Source organism: Leuciscus leuciscus, assembly GCF_965113295.1.
Source record: "Leuciscus leuciscus genome assembly, chromosome: 10".
Lineage (NCBI taxonomy): Eukaryota > Metazoa > Chordata > Actinopteri > Cypriniformes > Leuciscidae > Leuciscus > Leuciscus leuciscus.
In genome coordinates this window covers 16,695,291-16,708,625 of record NC_138734.1, presented here as the reverse complement: position 1 = coordinate 16,708,625, position 13,335 = coordinate 16,695,291, and the positions used below count along the sequence as shown (strand labels likewise).

Below are 13,335 nucleotides of genomic sequence, written 5' to 3'. Positions count from 1 at the left end.
AGTTTCTTTAGCAGAGGAGAAAATGGCAGAAAGACGAAGAGGGAGAAGAAATGTGTTGCAGACAATGAATAACAGTGAGTTAATAAGACTAGATAAGATCGTGCAGGGATCATGTTTGTGACTGATCTTATTAGAGACACGCTAACATCTCCGACACAGCGCAGAAATGCCATAGCGCCAGAAATGAAAGTAATCACTACATTACGATATTTGGCAACTGGGAAGATTCCATGTTTGATACATTAAAACCAACATTCAAACCACCACTTAAATAGACATGCCAGCAATCAGTGTAATTGGCTTAGAATGATAAAAATTGTTCCACTCTTTCCAATCAAATACCTTATAGGAAATTAACAGCATGGTAAATAAAAAAAAAAGGATTTATATACACATATATAATGTGTGTGTGTGTGTGTGTGTGTGTGTGTGTGTGTGTGTGTGTGTGAACGGTCAAATAGGAAAAATTACGCATGTAATTTCAAAGTGAAGGCTTAGAATAGACCCTATACTTAAAATCACTTTTTTTTTTTCTTGGACAACCAACCAATCATAGTCTTCAAAAGATTGTGTCATACATAGCAACGGGGTCAACCCCGCCTCCTTACTAAGATGAAAGTTTTTGTCTTTTCCTTACTCAGAGTTGCTCTAAGATCGGTCCTGAATCGCTTTTAAGCTAAGACTCCTACGTAAAAGTTTTTAAGCTAAATTAAGAGTTTTCTTAGAGGATTCTTAGAATCTTTATGAATACGGGCCCTGGTCTTTACAGCAGAAATTCTTTCTCACAAATAAAGTGAAAGAAATCTCATTTAAGCTCATACACAGGTTCTATCCTGTTAAAAAAATGTATACAAAGATTTAAGTCTGACATTGAGCTAGTATACTCTTTTTGTTTGAATTCTGATGAAACAGTGGTTCACTTATTTTGGTCGGGTCACTACACTCAGAAGCTTTGGAATGACACTGATGTATTTGTCAAGTGTAAGATTTGGCCAGGCTTCTCAATACATATGAGAAACATTATATTTGGTTTTTGGTTTTGTTATTAATTTAATTATTTTCCTAAGCAAATTTTACATTCACAAATGCAAATTTTCAAACTGTAAACCTGTCTTCTTGGTCTTCTTAAACAACTTAATTTGAATTGTTTGTGTTTTTTTGTTTTACTTTCAGACCAGGACTGGAGAACACCTGACAATGGGATGTTGAGACTTCTTCCTCTGGTTGAGAAAAAGCTACACCACATCAGTGATCACATCTTCTGTTCTTCGTCTAAACACAAACTGTTTAGACGAAGAAGAAAAACATGAACATGATAGAGACATGTACAGGGAAGAGCAATAAACCAGTTTAGCTGTGATAATGAATCATTATTTTCCAACACAATATCAAATCTGTCTTTTGTATCATAGGTGACTGAATATGATTCTCTGGCACTCATTTGTGTGGCTTCAGCAGCTGTGAATGTATTAATATGATGTTAATGTATTTTTGAAGACACATTTTTATGTATCTTGAATCTCATTTGTCTTTATGCTACTTTATCAACGTTATGCTTTGTCCTCCAATAAAGTGTTGTTTAATAAAGTATGGTGAAAATTGTAAATTGAAAGTGGTGTTTGGTAGCCTACAGTAAATAGAACATTTTATTTTAATTTTTTTTATTTCTTATTTCTTTAGTTTAGTTCATAATTTAAAAACAACTATATAATTAATTACCACGATTATTTTATTTAGGACACAACAATGTAGATCTGGTTAATGATATTTGGGACAACAATGTTGCACATACTTGCATGTATGCCAGTTTGCAGTGAAATAAAGGGAAGCTATGTGAATAACAAGAGGCTGCAGTGGGCTATCTTACTATAAACACTTCAAGCATAATTGAAGATGATCCATGTTGATCATTCTAGTACATGTACTACTGCATTTCAAATTAAAGCATAGACATTACTGATGTCAGGCATATAAGCAGCAATCAGAATTGAGCAGCAACCTTTTTTTATTTTGGGTATGTCATGTATGCAGCACTTGCCAAAATTGGGGGTGATGAGGAAGGGGTTAATAAATAATGTTGGGCACAGTTTTCAGACATATATGGAAAGCTGGCATAAAGGTTATTTTTTAAAGTGCTCACAGTTAAATATCACATTTCAGCCTGTCCCTCATATGTCATAAAGGTTAGCACAATGAACAAATTTAGATATCCAGTTGTCCATTAAAGATATTATTTATTTAACATTTATTGTTTCATTACTAAACGTTTTAAACTACATTACCCACATATCGCTGTCTTTCTATCAATGGAATAGATAGAGACAATTTATAGTTAACTTAATGTATAACTAGCGAAATAATAACACCAAAACATACTTTGTAACATGAAGCTCCGTTTTATATGGGTTAAACGATTGTCCAATCACAGCGAGTTCTGTGAAAAAGTCACAACCAATAACAACCCAGCTGAACAGATGCGTCACACTTACTTGCCCATTTATGGTAAATGATGACATATCTCTTCTGGTTCCGGCTGCAGGGATAGATACCTTAAAAATTTAATATTTGGGCTGTTAAAAATGTATTCCTTCTAATTAAATTATAAAACTCACATTTAAAAACAAAAGACTCCTTTGTGTGGTTACCATCCAAAAACGAGTTCTCATGATCAATGACACAAATTTGCTTATTTGATTAGACTGATACATAATCATTTGAAAGAGAAACTTTTTTTCTAAGCAATGGCCTATAGCAGGGGTAGTTTTGCAGTATTTTAATTAAAGATAATTACATGTACTAAAGTGCTTCTAACATTTATAGTGTATGTATTGTGTAGTATATCAAAGGTATATCAATTATATTCAAATAAATGTAACAAAACCACAATTAACGCACACAATTCTGAAAGCATATTCCAATATTTAATGTCAAACTGTTTAAAGACAACAATAAAAATCTGTTAATTATATATAAAAAAAAATATCCAGATACAAGGGCAATCTATATTATAGTGACACATACAGTAACGTAAAAAAATAAATAAAAAAATTCCAAGTTATTTTTTATAAATATTTTTACAAACCAAGAGATGAGATTCAACTTTGTTATGTGAAAATATATTTGTTTCTTCACTTTAAAGATCAAATAGGCAAAAACGTAAGCACAACATTTTACATTCTCAACTTTAATTATATCCTTGTGATTATTGGTCACTTTTATTGTAACTAAATGAAAGGCAACTTAAAATAGTTAATGATTATAAACGTCAGCTAGAAAATGCTTCTATAAAATACATTCACGGGTATATTACATTTACATTAACGAGGTAGTGATATAATGATACCATAGATGTAGTTATGGTATACTATAGTGACCACTGTAATAAAAGGTTTAATGAAGCTAAATGTAAGACATTAAGTCCATCTAAAGGTAAAGGTAACAAACTCAGAATAATGTCCAGTGTGTCATTTCTGTAATATTCTTTCAGCACTGAAAATAATTTACTGAAAAGAAATATTGATTGTTTTCAAAAGGTTTTCCTGAACACTCTCACTATCTTCAATTGTTCGGACAAACATCTGCTATATTTGCAGAAATATGCATTTGTCTATTGCATCATGAAGTCACTGCATGACTAGAACTAATGGATGGCAATGAATATGTACTTTACCAAAACACCTGATGAGCACTTATGCTTTTTTGATAAAGGCAGACATCAAGTACAGTTTATGAAGCTGAAAAGAGAAAACAAAATGCTTTAACAATATGGAAAAAGATAAATCACTATTTTCAATATTGGTTCTGCAGGGCATTTCTGCATTGGAGGACACTTGTTGCCCAATGTGCCTCGCACAGCACTTGATGATGATATTGTGAGTTTATCCATTACTGTGGGATATTTTTCTGTAAAGAGTGTTGCATAATTAAATGTTGAAAGCATTTTTATGTAATAAGTTCACTGATGGGCATTTCTATGAATAAAAGTATGTCTTTAATAGCAAGCAATAATCATATGAACTCGTTTAACAGAACAAAGAAACTCATACAGGTTTAGAAAAACTTGAGTATAAATATCAAAACCATGCGAAAATTACCGAAGCCCTGAACCTAAATATATATACAGTGAGGAAAATAAGTATTTGAACACCCTGCTATTTTGCAAGTTCTCCCACTTGGAAATCATGGAGGGGTCTGAAATTGTCATCGTAGGTGCATGTCCACTGTGAGAGACATAATCTAAAAAAAAAAAATCCAGAAATCACAATGTATGATTTTGTAACTATTTATTTGTATGATACAGCTGCAAATAAGTATTTACCGTACACAAGGGACCGTGTGAAAATTCAGAACATTTGTGGCGTCCAACCATTAATTCTTCACATGTATTTAACAAATTATAATAAGAAATGTTATAAGGTTTGAATTAGGCTCCAACTCAGTTAACTGACTGATTTACAAGAGTAAATGTAATGTTGTAATGTAATGCAAATGTTGGGAAAGTGTTACCATTGTTCCCTTTGTGTTTATATCTAACTTTTAAATTCATCCCAGTTTCCTTCCATCTATCCTATAAGAAAAGAGTTCAAAGAGACGCTGAGTTCAAAATACCCACCTAATATGGTCAAATGAGAGAAAATAACCTTAATAATTTACTTTCATTTTATTTTACAACCTCTTCTTCTTCCTCTTTAATATCCAAAGGTGTTCTCCCAGCAGCAGTGTTGAGCAGCACTGTCATCGTTGTTATCACTTTGAGTATCAAAGAGCACTGCTTTGAGTATTTTTTTTTTTTTTACATTATACCAAAATGTATAGGCCATAATGAGGTCTTAGACCTACTTAAAAATCTTAAAGCACTGTTTACAAGGTTACATGTGTCAAAAACAATTAAAACAATAACTTCTTTGTGCATTTTAGCAGTGCAGGTAAAAATCTGAACCAGCCCGACTGGGCCTGTAGAAAAGAATCTTAGCATTGAGCCCTGATATATTAAAGGCACAGCTAAATGTGACATTTATTACAATGAGTTTATGTGAAGATTGTTTTAAATTCACTTAAATTAAAAGTTGTTATATTTTTTATAATTTTAAGCCTATTATGTTCAAATTGATAGCTTTCAATTATACTGTAATTGTTGAATGGCTATAATTAATGGCTAAAATTGAGAAAAAAATATATTTAAAAGAGAAATCAGTATCAGTATTGGTATCGGTTATATTGGACTTCATTCATAGTGCTTAGTAAAAATATTCCATTAAACAAATATAAAAAAAATACTGTCTTTATGTTGTTTCTACATTATATTGGAGCTTCAATCCATGTGAACGTATTACAATATTAAAAAATATTAAAAACTTTAATGTTAGGTGCGATAATCAATCATGATTATCAGAAAAATGTGTGATTAATAAGTACATTTTTTTAATCGATTGTCAGCATTATATATTATATTATATTATATTGATCTTACCCTTCTCTAAAATTTCACCTTTTTCTCTGAGGATAAAAAAACTGAATATTGATTTTGGGTGAACTATTACTTTAAGGCCATTGTAGAATACTTCTTGATATATATCAACAAATAAAAATAAAAGATGTCCTTGTTACAGTGTATTATACATATAAGTACAGAGTAATATTAATTAACTACATGTACTTACTATTAGAGTTAGGGTTAGGATAAGGGTTTGGTTTAGGGTTTAAATATGCTATTACTACATGTAACATAAATAACAAGGATACAGTAATAAAAAGTGTTACCAAAAAAAAATCCTACAAAACATTTGATCTGAATAACATTTGATCATTTTATTTTATCAAGATAAAATATGTTTTTTCCTTTCTTGCTAATTTGGAGCAGAAATGAGGGCAGCAGGGCCCTGACCAAGACTCTGTCCAGCAACACTGCTTTCGAGTGGCTTAAAGCCGAGTTCTTCCACAGGGATCCCAAATGCCCGTAGCTTTGCTTCAGAAGTCTTCAGCAAGTCATTATAGGCCTGTGGACAGAAACAGACAACTACACTTAAAACTACAGATATTTTTTAACTAGGTAGTTTGTCTTTGTCACAATCAACATCTAGTCAGATTTCAGTGATTAAACTTTCATTTCAACATCCATTCTCATAGACAAATTAGGTTCCCGTCTTGTTATTCTAACATTTTTATTACAGTTTGAGACCAATTCACACACACACACACACACACATCGATTGTGGGTTAATTGTGAATTTCCTGTCAACAGATCTGATACAGCAGAAAATGGAAGTGTCAAAAATGGTCAAACTGTTTAATTTTGTGTCATTGACATAGCATGCATTGGACAGGAACATTTGAGGCACCATATAGGGTCTAAAGGCCCGTTCACACCAAGAACGATAACTATAAAAGATAACTACTGTATATCATCAACCACACCAGTGCACAATATCGTTGTTTATTCTATGCACGTGCTGTGCAGTTTTGTCGTCTGCCACTTTAAATGCTCGAGTTCAATAAAGCAGGATGGATTCTGATTGGCTCTCAAAGTTTTTATCATTCATCAGCTGGAAAAAAAACATTCCGAAAGTGATTCCAACGATATTATTTGCCTGTGCCGATATCGTTATAGTTGTAGTGTGAACTCTGCTAATCTTTTATATTTTATATAACCTTGGTTCCCTGAGATGAAGGAACGAGACATTGCGTGAGAGGTTATGCTATTGGGAAAAGTCTGACTGGAATAACGCCCAAGCACTGCAATGGCAAATGGCCTTCAAGTGCTCAAGTTAAGGGCAGGCTCTATATAAGGCAGTGCTGAACGACATTACCTCAGAATCTGTCATCTAAAAAAGCAACTCACGAAAAAAACATGAGCATGAGTAACACGGCATGATCGCAGTGTCTCATTCCCTAAACTCAGGGAACCGAGGTTATGTCAGTAACCGGAGATGTTCCCTCTTAATATTGGTTCAGCTTCAGAGCTGACGCTATGGGGAACTGCTTGCGTGAAAAAATTGTTGCACAGAGGACAGATGCAAAATGATAAGGGAAAGCCCTTTGATTGCAATTATTACACTTTTACTAGATTGCAGTGTTCTGGTCAACCGCTATAGAGTTAGAACCAGTTAGACGTTAGAAGCGGTTTATAGGTTTCATAGAAAGAGAATGATGTGAGCCAAATCAGTCGCTGTTGGAATACTTAAATGGCCATGGACAAAATAGCTCAATACGAGAGGCAAAGCAAATGCAAAGACATGGGAAATAAAACATCATCATGTTTTAAGAAAAAGAGTGGCTTGATTAAGTGGTGAAAATAATGGATGACGGGCACAGCACATTTACTGTACAATTTCACATCCACCAAAGGTGTAGCATGCAAACTCAAAATACCTAAACTATAAAATAATTCAAAGTTAGCATGTTTCTTGAAAATAAATCCTGTAGAATTCAACCAATCAGATTTGTTTCCCGTTTTGTTTGCCTTATGCACCAGACATTCAGCCAACGGTCCATATGGGCATGATGTCTGAGGCTGACATTATGCTGTCACTGTGTAAGTGAGCGGCATGCTGTGACATGCATTTCAATTTGCAGCTGTAAAATGGGGCTTCGTTTTTCGAGCAGGTGAATGGGCACTAGGCGTTGTATACAAGGCCACCGACAGAAAATTCAACATTTGACATCCGGGAACGCCAGGAATATCAGTAGATAATCATCACAAATACTTACCACTTGCTCAATTTCTGTAAATCTGTTTTTATGAATGAATGACTCTCTCTACCCGTTGCTCTGGTCTTCGTCAACAGCCGCTTGCACCACCTGCTGGTGAGGTCGACTTACAGCTATGGAGATTATCAATCGGCAATCTGCTGATATTCCTGCCGTTCACGGATGTCAAATGTTGAATTTTCTGACGAATTTGAACCACTGAATTTGTGGAAGTGAATTTGTAAAGCGAAATAAAATGGCACAAAAATTGCCTGTCGAATATTATAGGTTGTATTTTTAAACAGAATGAATATTTTGGAAGTGAAATCTGAAAGTTGAATATGGATCATTGAATTTTTAATAATGAAAATGTGTGTGAAATGTTTTGAATTGAAATATTCACAGCTTAAATATACAACCATGTTGAATTCAGCCCATAAAAATGCAAGCCCTAAAAATTCAATGCATTAAAATGCAAGCAGGGTTAATGCAATGCATATTTTTTTCAAATAGTGCAATTCAACAAGCTTTTTTGTTTCAAAAACATTTGTCATTATTTTACTTTTGCCCTCTGCTCTGCAGCAAGGGAGAAAAAGACTCTGCCATTGAGACTATTGCATTCCTTCACTTGAAAGGCTTAGTCATGAAAAAAAAATTTGACTTCATTGCCCAACATGCAGGGGAACATAAGACAAGCTGAAATAGACGCATGGATTGTACACGGCTGTTAATGTAAGCAACAGTACAGCAGCGACACAACAGGTGCTTTATCATAAAAAGTCTATGAACGGCGCCAATGCTGGCTTATATAGCATATAGCCAGGTATGTGATTGTGCGAGTGAAAAAAAGCAGGACATTTTATTTAAGACCCAGCATGAAGCACTTTATGTTTTTTAAACAACTGAATCAGCCATTTGCTACATGAACTACCAGGAAATGTGAAGAGTGACACATGGAAACATATTTAACAGTTATAATTTATTTATAGTAATACAAAACAGGACATCTAAACATCTTTGGGGAAAATGTAATCTGTCTCTTGCACGTATTATTGTGCTTTTAATACTTCTTTTTATTATCATCATTAGACAGCGTTTTAATCTTAAATCTTTAAGTTACATACAAAAGTGCATGTGCTGCATTTAAACCTGCATTTTTGACTACTGACATACATTTTGTTCTTGCATTGGTTACATTTGTAGCAATTTTGCACTTTGACAGTCAGTTTGAGATATAGGCTATATTTGAGTATTGTGTGCGTCTTTAGATAGTTTACAAAATAAAATAGGCTACTCTTTTAAATCATAATTGTATTTCATTACATTGTTTTAAACCCCAAATCTTTTACTATGACATTTTTCATTAACAATTATTCAGTTATTTGTAATACACAATGCCATTGTAAAAAAAGAAAGAAAGTAATTTAAATGTAGCTAGCTACTTTTTGATAGTAACTTCCAGTGTGGCTATCTACTTTTTCAGAAGTATGAGTAGCTTGTCAAGCTACAGGTTCAGAGTAGCTTCCCCAACGCTGCCAAGGAACTCTAAAAAGTTTTTTTTAGATTTCTTTACACCATTGCATACCCGACTTCTGTTTATACTGAAATGTCTTATTATTAGATACTGAAAATCTCACACATACATGAAATTAATTGCACATCCTGTATATATAAAACTTGAATATGTCTTCAGTCAATGTATTTTATATGTGTGTAAGCATGTGGACATTATATTCATCGCAAGTTTAATAGGTGTATACATGCATTGAGTTTGTAGGTGAATATTTTTGTTTAATAATTGCTTATGCAATCTCAGACTTTATTTGTATGTGTTTTATGTTTACGCATGTGTCTAGTTTATGTGTATGTGAATGTTTTATAAGTGTATGAATGTAAAAGGTGTTGCATAAGTGGTCTATTTCATATTGAGCATTCAACAGTATACATGTATGTAATTAATATATTTGTATATGCCAATGCTTCATTTATGCAAATTAGTAAAGTTTGATTTGAAGTGCCCCTATTATGGATTTTTGAAAATGACCTTTCATGTAATAATAACAATAATAATAATAATTTGTTACATTTATATAGCGCTTTTCTTGGTACTCAAAGCGCTTTACATAGAAGGGGGGAATCTCCTCAACCACCACCAGTGTGCAGCATCCACCTGGATGATGCGACGGCAGCCATATTGCGCCAGAACGTCCACCACACACGTCAAGTCAAGTCACCTTTATTTATATAGCGCTTTTTACAATACAGATTGTATCAAAGCAGCTTCACAGTGATAACAGGAAAATAATAAAACAAAGTTTGTTTCTAGAAGAAAACTGCTTCATCGTCCACCTTAAGTTAGGCAGATCAATAATATTGTTGAATATTAAATGTCCCCAACTAAGCAAGCCAAAAGCCAAGGCAACAGTGGCAAGGAACCAAATCTCCATCAGGTGACAGAATGGAGAAAAAAACCTTGGGAGAAACCAGACTCAGTCAGGACCAGATCTCCTCTGGCCAACTAGCGATCAGTGTAAATTGGTGGAAAGGACACAGAGTGATGAAGCCAATGAGTATATATATATATGGGGATGATTAGGAATGTAATGTGTAACATAGCTCTAAGTGAATGAAAACATCCTGCAAAGTTTTAAATCTGAAAGTGCACTGTATATAAAGTTATTGTCTTTCAAAAGTAAGAGTCGACTCTGAGTCAATTAAATGAATCGTTTTTCAAATGAGTCATAAGCCATTTAGTTGTGACATCAAGATGAAACATTAGCATATTGCCCGCCCACTTATTCCGGGCACAGACACCAGGGAAAACTTGAACCTCCTCAGACACTGCAGCTGATTCCTGTGGATACTGAATAGATCATGTCGAGAAGACGCTGTGTTGTACAATGTGACGGTAAAGCCAGTTTTCACTGCCCAAGGACGAGCATGTGAAAAATCAGTCGTTAAAATTCATCTTTACCACGATACCACAGCAGTATAATCCTAAACTTTTCCTGTATTCCCTTTATTTTACTGACAACTGCTTCTCAAATCTTGGAGTTCAATGCAGGATTCGCAAACCGCTTGCTCTAGAAAGATGGTGTTCAAAATACTTAGTTTTGAGTTTTATATTGTGTTGGTCTCCTGCTAACTGGTTAACTCACATTATTACTGTCTTACTGAAATACTTATGCTAATCAGTTTGTGGGCCACTATTACCTAAAACTCTATTAATGCAGATTGTCTGTCGTTCTCACTACTTTGAGGAAAGATTAAGCATGGATCAAGATTTGTTTTACCAATGTTTTTGTTACATCATTCATTCATGCTAGAGCTCAGCTAATGTATGCACTGTTATTGATACAGGTTCCACATGTTCACCGCAATAAAAAATAATAAAATACTCGGTAAATAAATAAGTACAAGTAAAATAATCGGTTTGTTGATGGACATGCACTTGTTAATGCTGATGGTGAGGAATTACAGTTGCAACATCTCATAATGTACCTCAAACTGAGTAGTGTATCACTGAGAAACGTCCTACTAGAGTTGTCCTTGCGATGAAGGTTCGGGTTGAAGAACTAGTTCTTCCAATGTTTCATCATCGCACTCGCGGTCTGATTGATATCGGAAAATCGACGTCATTGTTCGTTACTGTCTTTAGTTTACGGTGTAGGAAGCCTCAGGATAAGCAGAGCTGACATTGTTATGGCAATGGGCATTTTTGTTTTTGACGCGCGCTGTACAAGGTAGACCAATCACAACAGACTGAGCTGTCTGGCCAATCAGAGCAGAGTAGCTTGCGGAAAGGAGGGATTTAGAGAGATTGATTCATCTGACGAGTCGTTTGAGAATCATTGAAAATGTGATGATGTGCAAATGTTTATTATGAGAAAATGAAACAGTTGTAAACCTGTTGTAGGAGACTCCAAAACAACATTAGGAACACTGCTCCTGTCTGTCTTGCTGCAGCTGCTGCTGTTGAGTTGGTTTGCGTCTGTAAGCTTTGTATATCTTTCGGTTTTGAATCTTTACTATCATTCCTTGTTGTTTATACTGCTAAATATAGCTTACTCAACATCACACATTAATCTGACATTGCTAGCTTCAATCTAAATCGTTATTGCTAGCACAACACGCTAGTAATTCGCTAGCCTGACAGCGTGCCATCCATGCACTCTTTATTTATTTATTTATTTTTAACAACTGTGGTGAGTAGGATCAGTCAACAAACACGGTGAGTAATGTCATATTCTCCTCTTATTGTCACTTGCACTTAATGTAACATGTATAGCATAGCCTTCTCTGTCAGCACAGGATTTACATGTGATAAATGCAGGGAGATAGTCAAGCTGACGGAGAAGATTTCAGAACTAGAGACACGCATTCCAAACTTTAATCGAGGTTAATTGTAAGAGTGCAAAGGCTTTAGATACTGCTTTGGATGTGACTAGCTTAGTGAACTCTGTACATTGTACAGTTCCGGCTGTAGTAGAGCCCGTGCAGCAGGGCAATTGGGTGACTGTGAGGCGCTGTAGTCACGGGACAAAACACTGCTCTTTTGTTCCGATTACCATAACAAATAGATTCTCCCCACTCAGTGAAACACCCAGTGTGAATCCTGTTGAATGTACCCTAGTTATTGCCGATTCTATTACACGGAACATGAAAATAAAGCCACCAGGCACCATAGTCACATGTTTGCCGGGAGCCAGAGTGCCTGACATCAAAGCAAATTTAAAAGTGCTGGCTAATGCTAATTGTAAATTCTCTAAGATTATTATTCACGTCGGCACTAAAGATGTTCGACTCCGCCAGTCGGAGATAACTAAAATTAACGTTAAAGAGGTGTGTGAACTCGCGAGTACGATGTCAGGCACTGTAATTTGCTCTGGCCCCCTTCCTGTTCGCCGGAGTGATGAGATACTTAGTAGATTGTCCTCACTCAATGGCTGGCTGTCTAAGTTGTGTCCGCGAAATAATATAGTATTCATAGACAATTGGAAAAGTTTTTGGGGCAGACCTGACCTGTTGAAAAGAGATGGTATTCATCCCTCCTGGGATGGTGCTGCTCTTCTCTCTAGTAATATGGCACATAGTCTTAGAGCTCAAACATGAATTGGGGCTCAGGTCAGGAAGCAGGCAGACTGGCTAAACCAACCGTCTGCTAGCTCTCTCACGTCACCGAGGTCAGATAAATTCCATCACATAGAGCCTCTTTCATCTAGATATCATCATATAGAGACTGTGTCTGTTCCCCGAATTAGGAAATACAAAAAACTTCCAAACCCATCTGAGGGTAAAAATGTAATTGATGTTCAACAAATAAAAAACAGATATAATACAAATAAGCAAATGATAAAGCTTGGGTTGCTGAATATTAGATCCCTTACTTCAAAAGCACTTATTGTTAATGATGTGATAACAGATTGTAACCTAGATGTGCTGTGTTTGACAGAAATGAGTCAACCCCCCAAGATTACGGTTATAAACATGAGCCTCGTCTGAAAAGCAAAGGGGGAGGTGTTGCTGTAATTTATAGTAATATTTTCAGAATTACTAAGAAGTCTAGTTTCAAATATAATTATTTTGAAGTGTTGGTGCTTAATGTAACCATATATAGTGTAAATGATGAATCACGTTTGAGATTTGTGC

At 34.9% G+C, this 13,335-nt stretch overlaps 1 protein-coding gene across 2 annotated transcripts in view; it reads right to left on the bottom strand.

Moving 5' to 3' along the window:
- Positions 1 to 5,782: 5,782 nt before the first annotated feature.
- Positions 5,783 to 13,335, bottom strand: part of drc4 (dynein regulatory complex subunit 4) — a 38,553-nt gene continuing 31,000 nt past the window's right edge. For both annotated transcript variants that reach the window (XM_082183023.1, XM_082183022.1), the window contains exon 11: positions 5,783 to 5,996. In XM_082183023.1, the coding sequence (XP_082039149.1) occupies positions 5,847 to 5,996 (150 nt within the window). In that variant the 3' untranslated portion in view covers positions 5,783 to 5,846. The remainder of the gene's footprint in view (positions 5,997 to 13,335) is intronic.